This window comes from Paramisgurnus dabryanus, chromosome 1, assembly GCF_030506205.2.
Source record: "Paramisgurnus dabryanus chromosome 1, PD_genome_1.1, whole genome shotgun sequence".
Lineage (NCBI taxonomy): Eukaryota > Metazoa > Chordata > Actinopteri > Cypriniformes > Cobitidae > Paramisgurnus > Paramisgurnus dabryanus.
The window spans coordinates 68,519,242-68,543,932 of NC_133337.1; the positions used below are offsets into that span (position 1 = coordinate 68,519,242).

Here is a 24,691-nt window from a genome sequence, read left to right on the forward strand (position 1 = left end):
TTGGATAATCCATGCACATCAGTTCCAAAGCTTCCAGGAACTCTTTCAAAAAATAAAAACATACAACAACACATCAAAGCTGTCTTGGGAAAGTTGTGTAAAACATTGTGCTCAACAGAAAAAGTAAAACAGCTCAATGGAAAGGTTTGGAAACATTTTGAAACATACTGAACATACATGCAACTACGCGTATTTCTTTAAAGAGTACTAAAACAATGTAATTTTGTGTATTTGGTGCAATACAATGTGTTCACGTGGTTTATGGTTAAAAAAACATTATTTTCCACATACCGTACATTATTGTTGCTCTTTTATGCCCTGCCTCTCGAAAATGCATTGGTTTTGTACAAAGCTCATCGTTCTGAAAAGCGCAGTGTCCTCTGATTGGCCAGCCAATCTGTATGTTGTGGTTGGCCTGATTCCGGAAATGTGACATTTTTTGAAGATCAGCTCCCCCAATACTGACAGGAGTTAATATAGTCTTTACTACCTTATTAATAAAAGCCAAATCTGATCAAGAAAATGCTGATGACCAAGCTGATCGATTACCTTTGCCAGAACGGCTTGAGCTAAATGCTCAGAAAAGTGTGCATCAAGGGCACATATAAAAACTGGATTTTTGGCCCGATTTTTACCTCCCAAGAATGTCAGAGAAAATCAGGTCCATGACATTGATTAACTCCAATATTCGGCTCAGATTATCATGTAATGTGTGACGACGTTCACAGATCAAGTCTCCTGAACTGCTTGCAAATAAATCGGTGGCGCTCGATCATATCAAACATGTTTCATAAAATCAGGTACCTATGATTATAAAGTCAAATAGGTTATGTCAGTCCTTTCACAAAAGCCAATGAGAGACAGAGGTGAATGACAGACTGTGAATCATGCTGCTGTACGTCTCCGGTAGACAGCGGAGATGGAGCAATGGCTTGTGCAAGTGTGGAAACAACATGACTGCCTGTGAAAACAAATCACTACCATTGCCTCAATAATAAGAGTTGAGAAGAAATCACCTTTGTTTTTATACACAACAGGTGAGTGTGGAAAGCTGCCAGTGTACTAGCTAGCAAATGTATACAGTAAAAATAATAATAAATGTGTTACAATTTTGTGCTTAAATGCTTACATTTAAAACAAGGGTAATAGAGGTTTATATTTTACAAATATAAGCAGTTGTGATTCAATACGACTAATATATACCTGACTGCTAAATTACATTTAGGTAAACATGAAAATTACACAATGAAACAATGAACAATGAAACGCAATGACCATGGGCACAGTGTTTAAAAAACTTTTTTTTTATTCTTCAATGTGTCAAACGTCCAGATATCACAAAAGCAGTAACTTCTCAACAGTTATGAATAAAGTGATGAAGTCTGGTGCTCCAGTGTTTCATAGTGCGCAGAATATAAAAAAAGTTATCCGCTCTCTTCTGTTTTTCTGGAAATCTGCTGCATTTTCCAAGTATTCAGGGCTTCAAAGGTCTCCTAGAAAAGAGTAAATAAAGTGTTTTATTTGTAATTAAAGTAATTTTTTTAATTTTTGTAGTAAGTTTCTGCACTGAAACATGGCATAATACTTCTCCAGTCAATTTAAAATACAGTAGATGCAAATGTTGAAACTTTTATTTCACTGTGGCGGAGACACTGAAACGTGTCTCCCTTTTGTGATGTGGTTGCCATAACAATGTCACGCTTCCCTAACTGTGCCATAACTGTCAGTAGACTGTCCTGGCACACGCCAACATGTCTGCACTCCTTCCCCCACCCTTACCATCAATTACTCTTCATCTTGCTTGAGAGTTTTAAAGAAAGAAACATTTAAGCCTTCTCATTCTACCTCACCAAAGAGTTTTCCTGGTCAAGCGAAACCCCAGTGTGCTGAGCTGAGGCGTGCATGGCAACAAGCACTCAACAAACGAACGCTGAACGCTCGACGTCTCATGACAGACAATGACAAAAATAGGGTGTTGTCTTTGTTTTCATTCTCCGTTAGTTTCGCAAACCTTTAGTTAGTACTATAAATGGCACTGTGTAGCCACAGGTATGTTTGCGTGACTTGTATGATTTTAGCATATAAAATATTTGAAAAAGCAATGGCACAAAACAGTGTGAACTTGAAGCTTTTTTAAATTGGGTTTTTTGGCACTTTGTGCCTTTATTTAGACATGAAAGTGTTTGGAAGAGATACGGGAGTAAAATTGGCAAAGGACCTCGGAGATGGGAATTGATCTCGGGTCGCTGTGAGCACACCGGTGCTGTATGTCAGCACACTAACCACAGGGCTATTGGCACCGACATTTCCAAAGCTTTTTATGATCAATATCTTGTCATCTCTGTTGCTGTGCAGTTTTCTTTCTGTCTAGTTTCTAAAATATATATATATTTACGAATTAACCTTAAAATTGCACAGTGCAGTATACAGTAGGGTGCCACCGCATCCTGTAACAAAACCTTAAAGTAAATTATAATTTTAAGAAAAGTAGAAATAAATAATGCATTCACAAAGAACTTCTTAATCTCTTAAACTTCTTAATCTTAAAACAAAGATTATTTAAATCAAACAGGCTGGGCCACATAACAACATGTTACTTTTTTTAATTAATTACATCACCGTTTTGTCTCTGCCGTATTTGAAATCTTTAACACTGGGGAACTCAGAGCTAACTTTGACCTCAAGATGCGTAGAAGGGTTGTACCTTAAAGGGGAGACTGATTGCGGTGGTGAATATTTTTAGTTTTTCTCCACAATAGCTAGTCTGCCTTGTCATTAAAGTCTTGCATATTTCCTAAAAAAAAAAACATTTGATGCATACTGTATGTTTAATAAACTTCAAAAATAGCCAAATTAAATAATCATTAAAGTTGCATAACTAGTTCCTTTTCTTAGTTCAAACATAGCTCAAACAAGTGTATCAAATATTACACTGAGCTATGTTACAGGGTAAAGGAATGTATACAATGTTGGCTGTCAAACCTCTCTTGGCACAGCGGCGATCCAAGCTCGCCGTTTTCCCACATCTTTAGGAAACCAAAACATTTTGGTTTTCTACAAGGTATTTGTTCCAGAGGTCAGTTCGGCCACTAGCCAGACCATTAAACAAACACAGACTGGAAGTTAACTTTGGGCCAGGCGCTTAACCAAGACAATGCGTGCACGTCCAATCAAACCTTTCTATATTTCGATTATTTTCCTACTTATATGACTCTGTTAAGATCAAAAGTCATTTCAAGCCATTTATTTTGTTTACACAAGATCATAAAACCCTATCTTTATAATAACAAATAAAAATAATTAATGCAATGCAAATGATAAATCCTGCTAAATGAAACCAGTGCATTTATTAAGAAAGTATGTTGTCTTTGCAGGTTTATACATTTATGATCACTACAGGAAATATTTGAAGTTAGGGGAAATCCCCCGTGCAGCTGTTTTGAAAGCTCGATGCCACAAGTATTGTAGATACTGAATGACGCCTGAGCATCACTAGACGTGTAACTGACTCCAGCGAGTGTCTAGACATCTAACACACCCAGCTCTGTTGGGAGGTTAAGTTAATCGCTTGTTTTGGCATGACAGGACGTAGTCCGGTTATGAGCTGGAGCTGAGGGACGTGAGCTAAGCAGTGTTTCTCTCAGCATTCAGTTTGAAGAAGTCAAGTGGTAAATACAATTGCATAATCAAACGAAAATGGCTTTAGTGTTATTCATTTAAGATTTTATTACTAAATAGTAAGAGAACCACTTGATGATTTAGCTTGCCAAACTCTCTTTTCTCTTTCGTCTGAAGTGAACAATAACAGTGCAATTAAGTCTTTAGGTAGCTGACAATACCCTAAGGCCGCCCGCAGCACATTTCCCCCTTACGGCAATCCTATGTGAAGTCCCGATTATCTTGGTGTTCGGAAACACATTGGGGCCACTCGTAAATATCAAATTGTAAATCGTAAATAAAAAAAAATCTGTGTCGTGGATGGAGCCCTGAGGACAAACGTGCACACTCACACACTGAAAATTGTAATGTAAAACAAAACAGTACACAATCAGAAGGGCAGACATGGCACAGCATGCACAGTTAAAAGTGAGATGGACTTAAGAGATATTGAAAGCAGTTCATAGGATTAATGCCATTGCTTCATGCCTGCTGTCTGCCATGTTTGTTTACTGTAAAGTCATGTTTGACCTTAAGAGATTTCCCTTGTTTCTCAATCGAGACTCGAATTGTTTGTGAAGAGAATGTGTTGGTGTGTGGTGTGCTTTTACTTGTGTAAAGTTTTTGGTTACTTTACCCACCTCTTCTTGTAATTGGCTGTTCTTTCTCCTCACCACCTCTCCATCTTGGATTGATTTAGTACATTCTCTCTAGGGGATGTTTATGTATTATCATTAGTCTGCAATAAATTATTGACAAAACACACAAATTTCTGACATTTCTCAAATAAATAAGGTCATTGCAGATGTGTCACAACCAGGTCACAACGTACAGCCACAGGATTTCGAAACATATTAAACATTAACCAGCAGTTAGTGTTTCATTTGTTCCATTTCTGGTGCTAAAGTACCACAACAGTACACATTTTTAATTTCTCAATTTTTTGACATGCCTCATTTTAGTCTGTACATCTGAAGTAAAAAAAATTAAACCAGGTGTGTTAGATTAGGAAGACAGCTAAAAATTAGGGTTATTCCAGGGCCAGGATTGGGAGGTACAGGGTTAAACTTGTCTTCACTCTCTGTAACACTAAAAAAAGGGTAAAGTCACAATGAAATAAAAAGTTTAAATTTTTTTTAATTACTTATCTGTGAGCCTCGTTATTTTTCAAAAATTAATGTGCCCTAATTATCTTTAATCAAAAACGCAAATCTCCTCCCTTTCTTGAACCGATCTCTCTTTATTTCCGGTCACAAGAAATGGCGGGTGGGCGGGGCCAAGAAAAGATAGCAGCGATTAGTAAACAGCAACATGTCCCAATTTCCAACAATCCAGTTCATTCTTGAGGGACAAATTCAGAAGCTGTTTCACTAGGATATACATCACAATGGTGAAAATAAGAAAATCGCTACTTCCGTTTGATTGTAACTTTAAAGGGACCGTTCACCCCCCCAAAAAAGATTTGTCATTACCCTCATGTTTTTCTAAACCTGTAGGAGTTTTTTTATTCTGATAGTGGTAAGCACACAGTTGACATTACCCATTGTATGTCAACTGTGTGCTTACCATCATTTATTAAAATATCTTCTTTTGTGTTCAAACTCATAAAGATTTAAAACAACATGAATGTGGGTATTATGAAGGAATTTTCATTTTTGGTTGAACTATCCCTTTTAGCAGAATTTCCCTTTTTCAATTCAATGAAAGATGACAAACAAGAAAAAAATGTCTCCAGAAAAGTTGTCTAATGATGTGAAACACACAAAATAACAATAAACAAACAAAAAAGATTCTGTGCACTAATTCTCAAATCTAGCAGAACCGCTGCACTTATTTTGATTGTGGATGAAACTATTTTCATTTAATAACAATTAATTTTCTTTGGAGGGGGGGTGAACTATTCCTTTAAAATATCAGATGTAGATGGTCTTAATCTGTACATGTGATAGATTTAGCTCAAAAGTCTATTCAGAGTCAGACACTAATGAGGGGGAGGGATTTCCACAAAAACTAGACACACTTGACAAATTTCTCCTACTTTTCTGTGACTATTTGACACTTTCAGACAATTCCAAAAATAACAATGCAAACATCAAATTAATGGTCTCTCTAGACTTCTGTGTCTACCACATGCTAGAGTTAAACAGCAGTTATATTGTGCTATAAAAACATTCACTCTGTTCGTTTATTTGTTAATGTCTCACTGTGAATTCATTGCCAAGCCAGTCCTGCCAAGCATGGACAGAGATCACATATCAGCTGCTAGAATCACATCTGGACCAGGATATGAACTTTTTTCTTTCTGGAGAATTATCAGTCCAGTGAAAAAAACAACAGTAAAAAGTGAATGACTGTACATACTGACAATAACAGTTAGAGGGATATTTCACCCAAAAAGGAAAATTCATTTCAGTTGCTCACCCTCACACCATCCCTATATTATGTGTATATTAATAGCCAATGTTTATAGTTTAAAAAGTTTGAAATATAAATATTTTCAAATATTTGTTTTTGTAAACCCTGCACTGAACCCTGTACCTACATTGTCCGAAAAAGGTACAAAACTGTACCTTTTCTGTCGCTGGGGTGGTACCCTCAAAGGTTCATTTTTGTTATACAACACATTAAAAATGTTGTTCTTTTTGGGGTACAATATTATACCCAAAGACCTATTGTGTCCATTAAGGAGCAATTTTGTACCAGTAACTGTACCTTTATAGAAACAGTTTTGTACTTTTTTCAGACAGTGAACAGGTATGTTTTTTTTTTAGCTTTAAAAAGTAGGGGCCATCCAATGGCATTACAAAGACAATGAGAGTGGGATATATATCTTTTAAAAATGTATCTTTTCAATTTAGCTAAAGAAAGTCATATACACATGGCATAGGATGAGATAAAGAGAAAAATTCCATATTTGGTGAACAATTCCTTTAATCTGAGAAACTGAAAGTAAACTAGAGTGTGTTGCTGAGTATTGTTGCAGAAATTTTTATTTCATGTATTGTGCAACACATTACCTATTCTGGCTATGTGAATTTACCCTTAAACAACTTATATTCAATATCTAAGTTTTCATTTTGACTTACACAGCCTATTGCACACTGCCCTTTTCACAACTGGGTTTCTTTAAAACTGATTCTTTACATCAACGTATGTCATCTCTACTTTATCATAGTTTGCTAAACATTTAGGTTAATGACAGATGTGCCCATATACCTGTTGATTTGATAAGTGTCTGGTTTGCTCAAATCCCATCGCTCATCCTGTCCAAAAAAGCCCACACAACTTCCATCACTGGTCCAAAGACAGGCCTTGCAATCCACCGACACGCTCAGCACAAAGAGTCGTGAGTCGTACACCAGGATCTCACTGTTCACTATGGCCTCTTTATGGCCCTTCCAAGAGTGTAACAGTGGGGGCAATTCTTCTGCAGGCTTACAGAAAGAGACAAAGACTTAAAAAACATCTCATCTAGATATTTTGAAGATTCTCTGATAGCTGTACCCTAACCCAACAGTTTTTTAAACAAAGTTTTAAACATACTCTAAAAATGCTGGGTTATTAGTGTAATTTAACCTATGCTGGGTTGTTTCAATCCAAAATACTGTTTTAACCCATTGTTGGGTCAAGTATAAAAAATATCATTAGCACTAGCAACTTGCACTGGTATTGGTTACTACAATGTACTAATTGTAAGTATTATAATTTTAATTACATCGGTATATTTAAATGTATGTATATGTATAATGAGTACATAATTATTTTTATTACTGGTAGTTATTATTATTTTTTATTTATTTATTATTATTATTATTATTATTATTTTAAATGTACAAGTGAATTATAGGTCTGGGGTGGGCAGGGAGAGGACGGAAGGGAGGGAGGGGATGTTGTTAAGTTTATAAAACAAAAACAAAAGACATTGTATTTTTGTATGCACCTTATGTTTGTACTTTTTGCATTTGATAAATAAAAGTTATAAAAAAAAAAAAGTATAAAAAATATCTAGTTTGACCGAATGCTGGGTTGATGCTGAGTGTATGATGTTAACAAATACACAATTACCACTATTAAAATGTGCAACATTTATAGAATATATAGTTGTTATGCCATTCGGTGTTTGTAAACAGCGCTGACATATTCTGTGGTACAGTTCTGCAGTAAAAGTCAGATATGATTGCCAAAATATTTATGCCTCCTACAATCATTTTTGTGGTTTGTCTGCAGGAGACAGTTTGTCTTACACTAATATGACAACATAAGTCAAGAATCCAGTGGCTTGACATCTTTTTCCCAACAACTATTCAAACATAAAGCTCAACACATACACATCTCTTGACTGTATCATTTTGTACTTTGTGGTCCTGTGCAGGACATTAAATACTTATATTTGTTTTAATTGATTACAATGATTTTTGTTTTAGTGCTTAGCCAGCAATCATACAAAATGCAGCTATAATGGGAGATGCACCGATATTAACATTTTCTACAGATACTGATAGTTGGTGGTGGTTATATTAAATTGCATGAACAAAATTTGTTAAATTACATTTTTTGAATGTTATTTATTCATATGATGACCATTAATATTGAACATTAAACTAATGATGTTACATTTTCTATACAGAGAGCTCAAATTCATAGCATTTTCCTGTTCTCTTACAGGATATATTGGCCATGACTATCGGCTTTTTTAAACTATCGGCCAGTTGTTACTGTTCTACTAAGAAAAAGTCTCCTACATTTTGTATGACCTCAGGGTTATTATTATTATTTGAGTGAACATCGCTTTCATTTTCATACCTCATCTCCAGATGATAAGGCGTAGTGTGAGATGTCCCACACCTTGATGGATCCTGTGGTGTCTCCAGTAACCAGTAGACTATTTTCCTGGTCTGAACTTAAACCTGTCACACTTTTATTAGATTCACCAGGCACATAGAACTGCCCTGCATCAAACCAAAGGAGAAAAAAAATCACTCATTCCTCTTTTTATTTTTTCATACAGTAAACCAGGGGTTTCCAACATTTGTGAGCAAGGGCTACCACAATAGATTAATCTGGAGGGCTACTTTTTTGATATAGTCTACTCCAAACTTTTTTGTTTTACTTGTTGATTTTATTTTATTTTACTTGTTCATACGTTTTATTATTGTTTAAAATGTTAACATACATAAAAGAAGCCAAGCTAATATAAAAAATATGTCATAAATAAATATTAAAATTGGAGCTATTAATAGAATGTGCTTTGGCGAGCAACCCACAGGTTCTGTCCTGGAAATCTGGTGCTCGTGGGCACCATGTTGTAGACCACTGCAGGGCAGTGTTTTCCAACGAGAGGGCTGGGGCCCACAGGGGTCTCAGTAGATTTCAGGGGTCCCAAGATAATGAAAAATTGGACAAAACAAGCATTAAAATGGACAAAAAAAGCAAAAATTAAGATGCTTCTTATTTCTAAGGCCATTTTAGTAGTGAATACACAGCTGTCTAGTCATTTCAAGATCTATTTAATTTTATGTGGAAAAAATGAGTGAGTGGGGGGCCTTCAAATATTGTTGTGGGCAACTAGGGGGCCTTGAAGTGAAAAAGGTTGGGAACCACTTATGCAGGGGAGCCTGAAGTTTTCATTATAACTGTTGCTCTTTTTCTTTAGAATTTTTCATCTCCATTCTTCCACCATATGTACTTGTTTCATTATGAGACATATATTTAAAAACGCTAACTGTAATCACATAATGTTAATCTTACATTTGTGAATGCATGGTCACCATTTCCAGACATTGGTGTACCAAATGTAACTACAGTCCCTGAGGTAGGGTGCAATTTAAAGACTCTTCAATTTAAAATGAGCCAAATTGCTCTTTGTACTATGAAAAGTCATCATCAGATGCTCTCAGTTATATGTTTACCATGTTTGTGCTTGGGTCCATAGATGCTCCACCAGCAGACAGATCCGGCCTGTGAGCTGAGCAGCACGGCACTGTTTCTCAAACCACTTTGCTGAGCTCGTCTTTGCAGGAACAGCAGCCTACGAACTGGCGGATATACTCTACCCCCACACAAACACACATCAAAGCATACATTATAATTTCCAACAGCAAGTTAGAACATTAAATCTGAATTGACCAGGACATCAAAATGACTTTATAAACAATTTATACATTTTGCATTCTCCATAATCTGATACGTAATGCATTGAGATTTTGGTTTACATGCACAGAAGAAAGAACTTTGAGTAGTGGACACTTCTTTGTTTCTGTTTTTCATAGTATATCTCCATAAAAACACAACACCTTGGTTGGGATCCCATTTTGCACTGTTGGGATCTCTGCAATCTTGTTATTGGCTTTTGAAGATCCATGCTCCATATAATAATTTCTCCATCGTAACTCCCAGTTGCCAGAAGTCCCAGACTTGGGCAGTGATCCATGGCTATGATATCCTCACTGTGCTGACGGCCAGACTTCCAGGATAGGTCTGCTTTAACATAAGTGTCCTGTATTCACAAATACCCTTCAGTAAATGTCTACAGATCGCTAGTTCATCTGTGTACACTTCTGTATTAGACCACCACTAAAACCAACACTGGTTTGACCATAAAATCACATACCTAAAAATGTACAATGTGTGTGTATGCTTCCTAAAATCTTTTTTGCTTTTATGTGGCCATTGAAGTGTATGTGTGTGTATGATTGAAAATTTCTCTTACATTTGAAAATGCAATGCTATATTGAGCAATCAGTCGACTCCATCCTGTGGCTATAAGCTGGTTGTCATGGTGACAGATGATCCCAGTAACCTCTGTATTGGAGACAGCTTCTAACTTGTGAAGATTGTGGCCATTCAGGGCGTTCCAAACCTACAAAAAATTACCTATTACTAACAGCAGGTATTTTGATAGCAACAATGTCACTGTATAAAGCAAACATAAAGACATTATTTGGGAGACCTCAGACTCAAAAAGTGTGTCTGGCATGATTAGCATTTTTATCAGACTCTTAAAAGATTCTGCCTAAAAACTGTATTTCTGAATGGCCCGAATATATATTTGATTAACGTACAGTACATGTGTCAGGAACATTTGGTAAAAATCCTTAGCTGCGATTCCATTGCAGATTTGCGATTTAACGTTATTTTCTAAGGAGGAGTGCACACCAAAGTTTTTCGCCGTGGCCGGCATATGTTTTCAATTGTTTTCAATGGAAGCACTGTGTTTTTCAAAAAAGCCAGCAGCTGGCAGTTTATTCTGTGGTGAAAGCCAGCCATCAGCATTTTTTTGTGTTCAGCGCTGAGCACCGAGGGTTGAAAAATATTCATCTTTGGGTAAAATTTCAGCTCGTCAATGTCAGCTCTCACACAGCCGTCCAATCACAGTGGAGGAGGGGTGGGAGAAATATCACAGCAACCAATCAGGGCATCGTACAACGACTGATAAACAAAGCAGAAGTATCACAGTAACCAAAGCTGAATAAAGCTGGCAGTCGGTTGAAATAAAGCTGTCCGCCGTGCGTTTTCAGCCACGTAAAAAAGCATTGGTGAGCACGACCAATAAATGTTGACAAAAGACTATTGCGAATGACGGCATCCAATAACCGATAATATGTGACTAAAAGGTAGTTTTATCATGTCGACTGATAATAATGACTTACTTGCATCAGGTGACCTGAAAATGCAAAAACCTGTTTCCATTGCAGTTTTGCGAAATACACCTTTAACGAATTGCCTGAAAAACCACCTTATGCGAGCGTAAAAAGTTTTTGCAGATATATGGAAGGTTTCACATAATTGACACATTGCCTGTATTGTCCACTTGCAATATCAATTTGTGCCATTTAAAGGGTAATGGAAACGCCTAGTATCAAATTTTTGATGGACATGGCATTTAGCACCTTTGCATATTTTTTTTCCAAATATCACAGCATTTTTCACACATTACATGTCAATTACATGTTTTTAAACAATCACTGGTGTTATTGAAATGTAGCTTGGCTTCGCCCTCCTACGTTCTTCTGCTTATTTTTCATTTAGCTTCAGTACTACTGTGTGCTGTGTAGAGTTTCGTTTTCTCCTGCAAAAATCTGCAAGTCCAATCAGCGAACAGATGGGGGTGGCTAAGAACGATGACGTTGAGGTTGTGCGTCAGTTTGAGTTGTAGTTCAGTAATGGCAGCGGAGAAAGACGTGAGAAAAGTTATTCAGTCCGTTGTTGCAAAACTGCCGAATATACAGAAGTTAAAGCCGGAGCAAGAACAATGTTTGCTAAGTTTTGTTGGTCTGATCATTTGGACTTGTTGTTTCCGGCCGGTTTCGGCGCATGACATACGTCACGACCAAACATTAGCGATTGGTTATGGCAGATTCAGAGTGACTCTGGGCAGATCCAATAGTTTTAAACTTCAACAGAGGACCCTCCTTAACGGAAAGTAACACTTTGCAATGGGGCGTGGCCAAACTCTCTGTACAAATGAAATGAATGTACGAGAGTCTGGTTGGACCAGGCTAATAGAGACAGAGTGCAGTTATGCAAATTTGAAAACCACGCCCACTGGGGGGAAACAATCCAACCGTCTCCATTGACTTTGTATTGCGAGAGGCTGCCTCCTTGTCATTTCTTGCTTATAACAAAAACAAAATAATGGCTAAAAGCTGCTGTGTGACAATATGTACAGCTAACAAGCCAAAGAACCCAGAAATAAGTTTTTATAAGCTGTCGAGCCGTAAAACCCAGCCTTTAAGGAGAAAAAAGTGGATCGCCGACTACATTTCCCCTTAGTGGACGCAGTTCTACTAATAGGAGTACTATGAAAAGTTGCCTGTTTCCACTTTTGTGTCTTTAAACGCTCGTTTTTTTGAGGTCGACAGCTTATAAAAACTTATTTCTGTTTTTTTGGCTTGTTAGCTGTAGCTGTGCTGTTATCTTGTCACACAGCAGCTTTTAGGCATTATTCTGTTTTTTGTTATAAGCCAGAAATGACAAGGAGGCAGCCTCTCGCAATACAAAGTCAATGGAGACGGTTGGATTGTTTTCCCCCCCGGTGGGCGTGGTTTTCAGGTTATGACGCATAGCACTCTGTCTCTATTGAAATGTACCTGAAAACAAAAACAATATCCTCTTATTACAAAGAAATACAGTGAAATTGAATTTAATAAAAAAAAAATATTGATTTAGTTTAGATCGGATTCAGATCCAATGCATGAGAAAAGTAGTGATATATTCCTGTGAGGTAATCTGTGAAAAATAAAACATTTTTACAGCTAAACAAATTCAACTGTGTTTACAATGAAAAACATGTGAACCAAGTCCAGAACTGGTCTGCCAAATTAAAAAGGTGCCAAAACAACACCGGCTGCAAACAGTTAGTCAAGAAGATGAGAAGAGACGCCTGTGACACTCCAGTTCAAAGCGTCTGCAAAACACTGTCTCCTATTAACACATCATGATCATTTAATTAGTTTGATACAGTCTTGAATTCAGTCCATTTCCTGACTAATCAAAACTCCATGTCTAAGATATGACACTTACACTTAACTGACTGCAAGTAAAGTAATATTTGATTGCCTCCATTTATTGAGCCTGTCCTCCCTCAAAACAGCCACATAGTTCATTTATGCAAACAAGATTACAATCTGGTATAAAAAACAACAGTGTCAAGTTGCATGTGTAGTCATAAATGGAAATTTGACCATCACCACCAATTGTTTGTTGTTTATTTATGCCATTCCACCATTTTTGGTTAAATTCATGACAACAACTGGCTAACACAAGTTAATCTATACACAAGTTCTTGGGGAGGGACAATTTGGCATCTCCAGTTTACCTAACCTGTATGTCTTTGGACTGTGGGATGAAATCAGTGTACCCGGAGTAAACCCTTGAACATGCAAACTCAACACAGAAAGGCCTCCCACCCCAGCCAAGGCTCGGAGCAACTGAGCCACTGTGCTACCCATCGTTACCAAATAAAAAAAAGATCTGCTAAAATGTGATATATGCAGTGTTGGGGGTAACACATTACAAGTAACGCGCATTATGGAATAATAGTACTTTTCTGAAGTAATGAATAAAGTTACGCATTACTTTATAAATGTACACATTAATATTTGAGTTACTTTTTAAAACAGTAATGCAAGTTACATTTCAGTTTAATTAATTCATCTAAAAAATAAAAAAATACTGAATTAAACTGAGCATACTAACGTAGAATTATGCACTCTGTGTGCCTGAGCGGGAAAAGTTTGAGTCAGAAACGGAGATGGCAGGCCAGAGCTTGACATTTTTGCAATGGAAATATGCAATTTCTGAAGACAGAACTTCTCAGTCATAAAAAACACCTGCAAGGCCTGAAAGAGATCGAGCCTCAGCCAAGTAAGAAAAAGTAACGCAAAAGTAACATAAAAGTTACATAAGTATTACTTTCCATAAAAAGTAGCTAAGTAACGCAGTTACTTTTTTGGGGAGTAACTTAATATTGAAATGCATTGCTTTTAAAAGTAACTTTCCCCAACACTGGATAAATGTACATTATGTTGGTTGATTCACACACGTCATGTATGCAGATCCCAACAAAGCTACCGCCAATTGGCAAGTATCTGTAACTCCATTTTAAGTCCAGGATTTTAACATAAGGCAACCCAAACCTTGCCTTGATAGTGCCGTTGGTGGCTGCAGAGATCAGTCTGCGTTGGCTTCTGTCCAGTGCAATGCAGGAAATATTCTCCATACCATGAGCATTCCTTATTTCCATCTTCCTCACGCCTGTCTTCACATCCCACACAGCCAATGTAGAGTCAGCACAGGCTGTGATAACCTACAGTAACCCAAACCCAAATATATACAACACAGAAACAAATGAATTTAAAGATAATAACCTTTAATGTTGAATCCTCAAACCAACAAACTAAAAGACCAACCTGTTCAAGACAAGGACTGTAAAGGACACAGCTGTAGAGTTTAGAGCTTTTGTTGGGCTCTGTTTTGAGCAGTCTCAGCATGGCCAGATACTCCCTACAGGTCACCAGGAGGGCAGGATCTTCAGTCAGGCTGAGGAGCAGAGGAAATCTGCCATGTTCTAGAATAAGGCCTGCTTGGAAATTAGGGAATTTCAGCTCGATTGTCTTTACGCATTGATGAGAAGATATATCCCATATGTTTAGCACCTGAAAGGAGAAGCATAGATCAGACATTTTGAATAACATTTAACAGTGATATCACATTTCTGAGAAAACTTTAGTTGTATATAGAGTATTGTGAAATTGTGATGGGTGAGACACTGCAACCATAGCAACCTTTATCATCTTCCAATTGTAGACAAGACACATGGATACTACTCATTTAATAAAAAAAATATGAGCAGCCAGACACACATCCACACCTTTATTGAACTGCGTACACAGACGACAGGCACCATCGTTTATACTTTACTTGAAGGGGTGTTCATAAGACTAACAGGACTTGTCATAAATCTGTCATAAACATGACATAGCTAAATAATTATCAAACTTAAGAAACTACCTATAGCTTTATGGGTTAACATTACATTAAACTGTAATTTTAATGTCATTAAGTGTTAATATTCTGTCCAATAATTTTAAATACCTTAACAAAATGCAATTGACACGTCAAAATATTATACTTAACTTTATGTATGTGCACAATACGTAAAAAAACTGACAACTAACCTAACTTGTTCTTCCTAACACAGAGGGTTCTGACATTTTCTGACATAGAAAAAAAACTAACAAAACATTTAATCAATTAAATTAAATGTAATGTGTTAAGTTCCACATAAAATGTATTTAATGTTTTTCCAGTTATATGGACCCAATGCTGCATGGCTTAACCCATTATTGTACTGTTTTCATTTAATTTGAGGTGAATCGTTCTCCAAATGCAATCAAGTATAATGTTATCAATTATTATTATTATTATTATTATTGAATGAATGATTTTATTTGTCAAACACATGGTGGAAATAAAAAAAAAACATTATGAACTGATGAATATTCATGATGTTGTTATAAAACTATTTGACAGAGTATTAACACTTAATGAAATCTTAATGACAATTCACTTTGTATCACTGGTAAAAAGTGGTGTTGTCTTGGTAATGTCAAGTTGTCATGCAAGTAATGATGAATTGGTTAATGTCAAGTTGTCTATAAAGACAATGTCATCTTTGAATTAAAAATGACATAATTGAGCGAATGACCCTTAAAGACAGTTGTTATAAATGTGCATAAAATCTCTTTTATGTTCAAAGCACGTGTCATGTCATGATTATGAATGTGTCATATCTTGTCTTATGAACACCCCTTCAAGAAAGTGTTACTGATGTTGCTTTTATACAGCATGCTTTATCAGGATTGACATGAATGGCTCAAGACGCGTACCTCTTAGACATACTATTATAAATGTTATTTGACCAAGTGTTCTTGAAACCACATTATTGTTTGTCCTACAACAATCTTTCTATCTATCAGTTTATAGACCTAATCAGATAATGCTGAGGCTTAAAGTGATAGTTTACTAAAATTTAGTCATCCTCAAGTGGTTCCAAGCAGGCACAAATTTCTTTATTCTGCTGTACACAATGAAGTGAATGGTGCCCCAGATCTGTTTGGTTATTAACATTTTTACAAAATTTCTTCATTTGTGTTCAGCAGAACAAATGGAACAACTTGAAGGTTTTTTATTACATTTTTCAGTGAACTATTCCCTTAAAACTGGGTTACTTAGGGCCTATATATTTTTTGTCAACCTTCCATTTTCCTCTGATTTTAGGGGAAAGTTATGGTTAGAACTGTCTTTCTTTAACAAGAGTGTTGTTCCAAGACAAACAAATCATGCTGATCCAGGATCTTACTTGGCAAAAACACAATAAGCAACATTCCAGAACTTTAGATGCGCTGCCAGTGTCAAATTGAGTTCAACAGCTGTTTGTTTCATTTGGTACTGTACACACATTTAGGATTTAATGTAAATCTGCTTGTCACCAACGTAAAAAAAAAACAATTCAGCCTCATCACTGACCAAGAAAATTTCAAAGAGCTTTGGACTGAACATTATAAGCTGACGTAGAATACTAACAGAGTCTCTAGAGTAGCTGAAGATCTTGCTCATTGCTTGGTGAATAACCACATCCACCACAGTAGTCTGATGACTGCGCAGAACGGCTGTAGGTTGAGAAGTCACGTAGCGGTTCCACAGTCTTACAGCAGCATCCACTCCAGCAGTTACCAGGAGGTTGAGAGAACAGCTGAAGTCAAAACACATAACTCCCTGCAGGGAAAGTAAAAGCCATTGACTGAATGGATTATAAATGTTCTGTCATATTTATGGGTAACCCTGATTAAATAATACACTAGTACTTGTGTGTACTTGAGTAGTACTAACTGTGGGGTGGCTTTTTAGTTTTTTTGCATATTACAGAATGGAAAATTTTGGTGCGTACTCAGTTTAATAAATCCATCAAAACAACTAAATGAAGTTGTTTTATTGGGGTCTGAACACTGCATAAAGCCGCAATAACAAATTAAAAACATCACCACCCTCTTAAATCATTTGTGTACTTAATTTGAATCCTATAAAAACCACATAACTTTAAAATTTTAATCTACAAGTGCGCTTTGAAATAAATACGTTTGTCTGTCTTTGCATTTTATTTATTTATTAACTTTAAAGGGCACCTATTATGCCCATTTTTATAAGATGTAATTGTCACGACGCGGGAGTGGAGGGAGGACACAAACGCAGAGTTCGGACAAAATAAATAACATTTAATTATAAAACACGAGGGCAAACATGGTGAAAGCAGGAACACAGGAACATAAACACAGGAAACAGACAGGGTATCAATGATAATCATCCGGCACAGGCTGACGGAACAAAGGCATATAAATACAAACACAATCAAACATACAACAGGTGTGGTGTGTTGGCGTAATTAGTCCATGAGTGTCCAGGTGAAACGGATGAGTGCAAACACAAAACATGACGGACTAGCCGTGACATAACCCCTCCCTCTACGAGTGGCTACCAGACACTCACATAAAAACAAAACAAAAACAAAGTCTGGTAGCGAGAGTCCAAGGGAGGGGTGGAGGGCTTGGGGACCCTGGCGAAGCCGGCAGCCGCCGGGACGAAACCAACAGGACGGTGGGACGGACTGCGCCAGGAGAACCGGAGCGATCGCTCCGAGAACCGAGGCAGACGAATTACCCCCCTTCTGGGAATCGTCGACGATGAGGTGCCCCCCGGAAGTCATCTCCCGTCCCCTCGCGGAAATGGAGACCCTCACTCGGCAGCCACCCCGGGGAAATAATCGGGCGTGGTCCGTTCCGGATCCCCCTACGAGCGGGACGGTGGTCCTCCGAGGGACCGTCGACGACGACTCAACCGTTGGGGGACCGCCTGGGCCGATCCTCCTCCCGCAGGCCCGCAGGAGCGAGCGATCGCTCACGGTGGTCCCCAAGAGACATCGGGGATGATGGAATACGTATCCCGATGTCACTACTCCCCCTCAATGAAATTCTTGGGGGAGCCGCCCTCCGCGAACTCGCTGCGTCCAATGCTGGCCGGATGATTCTGTCACGACGCGGGAGTGGAGGGAGGACACAAACGCAAAGTTCGGACAAAATAAATAACATTTAATTATAAAACACGAGGGCAAACATGGTGAAAGCAGGAACACAGGAACATAAACACAGGAAACAGACAGGGTATCAATGATAATCATCCGGCACAGGCTGACGGAACAAAGGCATATAAATACAAACACAATCAAACACACAACAGGTGTGGTGTGTTGGCGTAATTAGTCCATGAGTGTCCAGGTGAAACGGATGAGTGCAAACACAAAACATGTCACGGACTAGCCGTGACAGTAATAAAAGTCTAATGCATGACAAGAACATGTCTGTGAAGGTTCAGCTCAAAATACTCCACAATTCATTTATTATAGCATGTCCAAAATGCCCCATCTAGGTGGCAGCAAAAATGCACAGTTTTCGTGTGTGTACCTTTAAAGACAAATAAGCTCCCTTAAAAGAGAGAGTGGGTACTTTCTGTTAAAATAGATCTGATTTCTGTGAACACACTCTGAGACAATAGTATCTCAATAGTGAGATATGGCAGACAGCGAACAACTCCCTGAAGGCATGAAACTATGATTATGCAGGACTATTAGTCAGTGGCAGTAGGCAGTGTGACACAGGGCTGGACTGGGACAAAAATTCGGCCCTGGCATTTTGGCCCAAACTGGCCCACACTACATACACTGCAAAAATTGATTTTCAAGAAAAATGTTTTTTAGTATTTTTGTCTTGTTTTCAGTAAAAATATCTAAAAATTCTAAAATTAAGATGCTTTTTCTTGATGAATAAAACGACCCAAGAAAATAAGTCTAGTTTTTAGACCAAAAATATCAAATTTAATTGATTTTGTGCATTAAACACTAAATGCAAGAAAAATGTGCTTACCCCATTGGCAGATTTGTTTTTGCTTGTTTTATGCACAAAATCACTTAAATTTAAAATGTTTGGTCTAAAAACTAGACTTATTTTCTTGGGTCATTTTGCTAGTCAAGAAAAACGATCTTATTTTAAGAATGTTTAGATATTTTAACTGAAAACAAGAATACTAAGAATTTTTTTTCTTGAAAATCATTTTTTGCAGTGTATAATTACAAATACCACCCATCTTTGCATGGCTTTAAATATGTATAGCAATAGCAACTCCAATTCCATAAAAGCACTAAACCCATTTAATAGCAGGTAGAAAAGAGTGAGAGTTGACACAACAAACACTTCTAGAACGTGTTATTTATTAATGCAATAAAACTGTATAATCCACCCTTATGAATCCTAAAACAAGCTTCATGCAATTGGCAAAATTTGCCATTGGATTGCCGACTTATTACAAAATACAAGTGCTGCTTACGTTATACATTAATATTGAAACTGATTATTACTTGCAGTACTTACAGGAAAGTATTCACTACATTCACTGAAGAAAACTGGGTAGGTTTAATGCAAGCACCAAATCTAACCCTAAACCGAAGCGACAATGGTTTAAAAATAGGAAAAAGCAGTTGAGTAACCAATACGTGATAATCACACGAAAACAGGAATTCGTTATACGATCACGAAAAAACACGAAATTTCGTGATAATAGCACGAAAAAAAGAATCAAAAAAATACGTGACTATATCACGAAACTTTGTGAGACTGGGTAGGTGCATTACAGTAATAGAGATTTTTAACATTATCTGTCAAGTGTGTTGTGTTATACAATAAACATATCTTTTCTGTAAGCAGATCTCCCGGATTGTTTGATTTTGCTTGAAGAGAAATTATACGTTTTGAAACAGACAATCAACGAAAAATCTACAAATCAGATACACTCTCGTAGTCACAGAGCAAAGAGTGCAGTTATTTTATTGCAGCTTTATCACCATATTTTGTGTTTTTGACTCAGTTTTATCAAGGGGTATCCATCTAAACTTGTGTTTAGAAAGCAGTTCTGCTTACCGAAGTCACTACACTCACTTCTCCCTCGTCTCTCTCCCTCTCCTCAATGAGACTTTGCGTGCTGGTGCTGCCAGTGCCACCATCGCCACCATATGTCATCATCATCACCAGCGACGCGAGTTGAAAGGCCTTCTGCCGCAGAAAAAAATTGTGTTTTTTAACACATTTTGCAGCGTCTGCCTGAAGAGCCTGCTTCTTTTTGTCGCGCAGTTTTTTGCGTTTTTTCTCTCTCTCTATTTTGACACGTGAACTGACCGACGATGCACGCTCGCTTGCACAGAGACCAAATCGGTGATAGGGCCAGCTTAATGTCATTCAAAAAAAAAAACAATGGGCTGCTGCTTAAATGTGAGTGGGCCGGTCTATCTAGGAAAAGAAAGGATGATGACTGTGCTGGTCAGTCATTGGGCCAGCTTAATGTCGTTTAAAAAAACAAACAACCAATGGGCTGCTGCTTAAATGTCAGTGGGCCGGTCTGTCTAGAAAAAAAGACGCTAACTGGGCTGCTCAGACAAATATAGTATGAGATGTAACGGCCCAAAAAGTACGTCGGCCCACCGGGAAACTGCCCGGTTTGCCAGATGGCCAGTCCGCCCCTGGTGTGACATCACATTGATGAGACTGCTTTGGTTTAATAGAGATTTTTTTAAGTAACATTCCCAACGCTGATATGGATTAAAAAAGGAGTAGTATTTTTTAATGATAGGGTTGTTGTTCACACAAACCAAGTCAACACACATCTATGTACAAACACCCTGTAAAAGTGGATTTTGCATAATATGTGTCATTTTGTTAAGGTTTTGTTAAGTCCTCAATTACAGTTGTTTTACTGAGCAGTTCCTGGTCTTTCTCAAAAAAAAAAAAAAAAATGCAAGCAGTTTGATGAAATGTTTGGGAACTGTTTTGTTCCTGTTGTCCACAGACATTAATATAATTTTCTGTGAAGATGGTTGTTCATAACGTAAAATATTTGAAATGGAAAACAAGAGAATGAGGTGCACCTTTCCTTATGATTTAATAAATCTTACCTCTTCGATTCTCCAAATATAATTTTCTCTCTTCTGATTGATATCAATGATAACCACAGAGCTGTCTGGGCTTTCAGATGAAGTAACAATGAGCTCACCGTGGTGCTCATACAGGATTCTGTTGATTGGCTCTCTGTGGATTTGTGGGATTTGCTGATAGGAGATCAGTGCACTGTGGGCACTAATGTCCTGTAAGAGAATAAGATATTACTGATGACACATTTATGTTCATTTTAACAGCAGCTAGCATGTCAATGTCACACTATTAATTTTCAAGGCAAACTGTGCTGGCATTACAATCATTCTGCGAGATACTGCTGTCTCTATGTTTCAAAACATAGTTTGCTACTTCACACCTTACCTCCTTCAAATGAGACGTACACACCAAACGCGAATTCAATGATTTGCATGAAAATAAACATATTTGCACTAAATGCTGCACAAAACGCTTCCAATACAGGAGAAAAGATGAAGCCGCGCGTCGATTTTGCCGCTCGCCGTACTGTGTGAAACCATTATTTTCAATAAAGCACATCTGACCAAATGTCTTAAAATAACCACCAGATCAATGTCTTTGTTAGACATTGTCTTTGTTGGACATTTTTCTCTCTTACGTAAATATACACCACGTGTATAACAGTATATAAAGTCAACATTTTTGCACTGTTTACTTTAAGCTTATGTACACATCTTTGTTTCGGATTACATTTTAAAATGTATATGTTCATGTTAAGTCTTTTTGTGAACTACCTGCAAGGGGCTAACGGACAGCTAAATGAACTGCTAATTTGCACCCTTTGGAAAGTGGAGCAAGGTATGAAATCTTTATCCAAGTGAATTTTCTAATGTAAAGTGTTAAATTATCTTTACAATGTTTCTTGGGTTATGAGTTTTTCAACACGAGTCAGCAACTTGTGAAATTAATGTAAACATTGACTTTATTGTAGCCCATTGCACACGAGCATAATCTTCATTTATCATTTGAGTATCCAGTTAATATTTACCCAAAACTATGCAAATATATTTGTATTTTTATTTACTTGCTCTTATGTGTATCATACTTTAGTTTCACGGTGCTGGAAGGGCGGCAATAAATGTTATTGAACCCGTTTTTGAGACTCCTCTTCATTTTGGTTCCAAGGGCTGCTACAGTGAAACTCGACACTATGCTAAGTAATCTACAACGCTCTGCCAGAATCAGCTTACAAGACGTCTTAGAGGCTGTTTACAATTGGCATTAACATGCGTTTTCATCGATCGGATCACAAGTGGACAACGTTAATGCCAGGTGTAAACGGTGTTCAAAAAGTTTTGAGCTCATCCACTTTCGACCACTTTCAACCACATCCAGAGGTAGTCAAAACCACTTTCGATCGGACCGTTTTGGAGTTGCGGAACGCATATGTGGTTGAATGTGTTCAAACAGCCACATGCGACCGCCTTCTCTCCGCCCATTTATCTAATCTGAGGTATTAAACACAAGTTTTACATCTTTTTTTTACTTCTGGCATGGACATACGGTGAACAGCACTATTTTTAGAGGTTCATTGATAAAACTAAAGCATCTGATCTCTGTAGTTTCGTTTTGAAAGCGTGTGAAAGTTGCGCGATCCTATTTCATCAATTGGGCTGAAAATTCAGAGAAAGCTCTTACATACACACGTACAAAACTCTGTGCAGCATGTCTACTTGCTAAACAAGCAGTGGACTCCAACATAATATTAGTTTGCATCCATATAAACTCATAATTACTCCCGCTCGCGTTTGAATGACAGCAGAGAGACTCGACCACCGTCTCACAGACCACCCACTCACAGTGTTCAGGACAAAAGTGGAAAAAAGAGACGGATTTAAATACCAGGTGTAAACGTAATGTGTCTCTCTCGTCCCATTGTGATCCGATCGATGAAAACACATCTTAATACCAAGTGTAAACAGCCCCTTAATGTCCATGGTCTACAGATAACCTGATTAAATTTAAAAGGAGTGTATTGTCTGATTGTAGATAATCAGTAATACTGTCTGATTTTGTTATTGTTGTTCTTTGCTGATCTTAGTGTATCTTTGAAGTGTAAATGTCTGAAGTGAGTGGTTACATAGTTTAAGATTTGGTTAAAGTCACTTAACAGATTTGAGTACAGACATACTACACTTAAATGCCTGTAACACAAGCAGACACATAGATAAACAAGATGTCAGAACCCTCTGAAGAAGCAGACAAGACACCGCAGGTCAGGTCTAGATCTCGTGAGCAAAATCTAACAGAAAAGGGCCAAGAGTTACATGAACAAGAAGCAAAGAAAAACGAGAAAGCATTCAACAAGGCTTATGAAGTGTGGTGACAGATAGCAAGGAAAATAAGAACACAGATTAAGTTGTGCTGCTCAAATGAAGAGCTTAAATCATGTCAAGTCATTATTGAATCTAAGCTCAACACAGTTGCACAACATTATCAAGCTATGTAGCTGAAACATAGTACTATTTCAGACATTGTAAGTCAAATGGATGTAAAACCATGAAGTTTTTAACTTCAAGAAGTTAGAAGATGGTAAGATCTCTAATGCCATCTTTGGGACGTCTAGCAAACGTGTCGATGCTGAGGCTGAGCTTGCTGCCAAATTAGAACAAGCAAAAGCCATGCAAGAACTACATGCTCAACAGTCAAAGCTTTATGAACTGGAGAGTGAATGAAAAGCCATGGAGGCTGAAATGAACTTAAAAATAGGGATAGAGAAAATAAAGCTGCAACAGCTATAAGCAGAGAGTTATGTAAAGGTGGCTGTTGGGAACTGCCCCACTGATTGCTAGTTGTTAAATGTGTTAACCACTACAGTACTCTGATCAGGGAGGAGTCATCAGATTTGGTTTCCACTTTTATTTATGCAATTTTCAACCTTGTACACATGGCAGAATATAACTGAAGTAGTTTCTGTAATAAACAAATAAAACAGAATAAATAACCTGTCTACATACTGTTATGATTCAACAGTACTACGAATGAAACATTATCAACTCTCATATATACACTAAGCAAGGATATAAACTACGGAAAGAAATATAATAGCATAAATCACGTTATGCAGCATTATTATAGCATCAGATGACAAACCAACATCACTTCTCCATGCTGATACACAAGCAAGACCATCATGGTAATGTCAGACCCCCAAGCGCCTTGACTTCCATCACCGACCTGCCTTTTCCTCCAGTCCTGTTCAGAGGGACTCAGAGGAGCAGAGAGGAGTAGCAGAAACAGTGTATATAAGTCAAGCAGATGCAGCCTTTAGCCAAGGTAGACAACGAAACACGCCCAGTCCAAGTCAAGCAGATGTACTGAGTATGGACTCATTGACTAAACTCATGGAATCCATGAACGCGAGGGAAGAAGAAGAGACGGTTGAAATGGACAATCTTCTCCAGAAGCTAGACTGACTTAAGAAACGTAAGCACCGCCGTAACGAAATGATGGAACACATTAAA

The 24,691-nt window shown here is 37.6% G+C and overlaps 1 protein-coding gene across 1 annotated transcript in view; it reads right to left on the minus strand.

Moving 5' to 3' along the window:
• Positions 1-1,380: 1,380 nt before the first annotated feature.
• LOC135739256 (cilia- and flagella-associated protein 337) overlaps positions 1,381-24,691 on the minus strand; it is a 43,119-nt gene continuing 19,808 nt past the window's right edge. Inside the window, exons 8-18 of the mRNA XM_073814772.1 lie at positions 21,212-21,400; positions 16,744-16,935; positions 14,568-14,813; positions 14,300-14,464; positions 10,367-10,516; positions 9,975-10,153; positions 9,567-9,706; positions 8,461-8,606; positions 6,874-7,091; positions 4,299-4,367; positions 1,381-1,493 (exon numbers count right to left, since the gene is read on the minus strand). Of these exons, the coding sequence (XP_073670873.1) occupies positions 4,328-4,367; positions 6,874-7,091; positions 8,461-8,606; positions 9,567-9,706; positions 9,975-10,153; positions 10,367-10,516; positions 14,300-14,464; positions 14,568-14,813; positions 16,744-16,935; positions 21,212-21,400 (1,665 nt within the window). The 3' untranslated portion in view covers positions 1,381-1,493; positions 4,299-4,327. The remainder of the gene's footprint in view (positions 1,494-4,298; positions 4,368-6,873; positions 7,092-8,460; positions 8,607-9,566; positions 9,707-9,974; positions 10,154-10,366; positions 10,517-14,299; positions 14,465-14,567; positions 14,814-16,743; positions 16,936-21,211; positions 21,401-24,691) is intronic.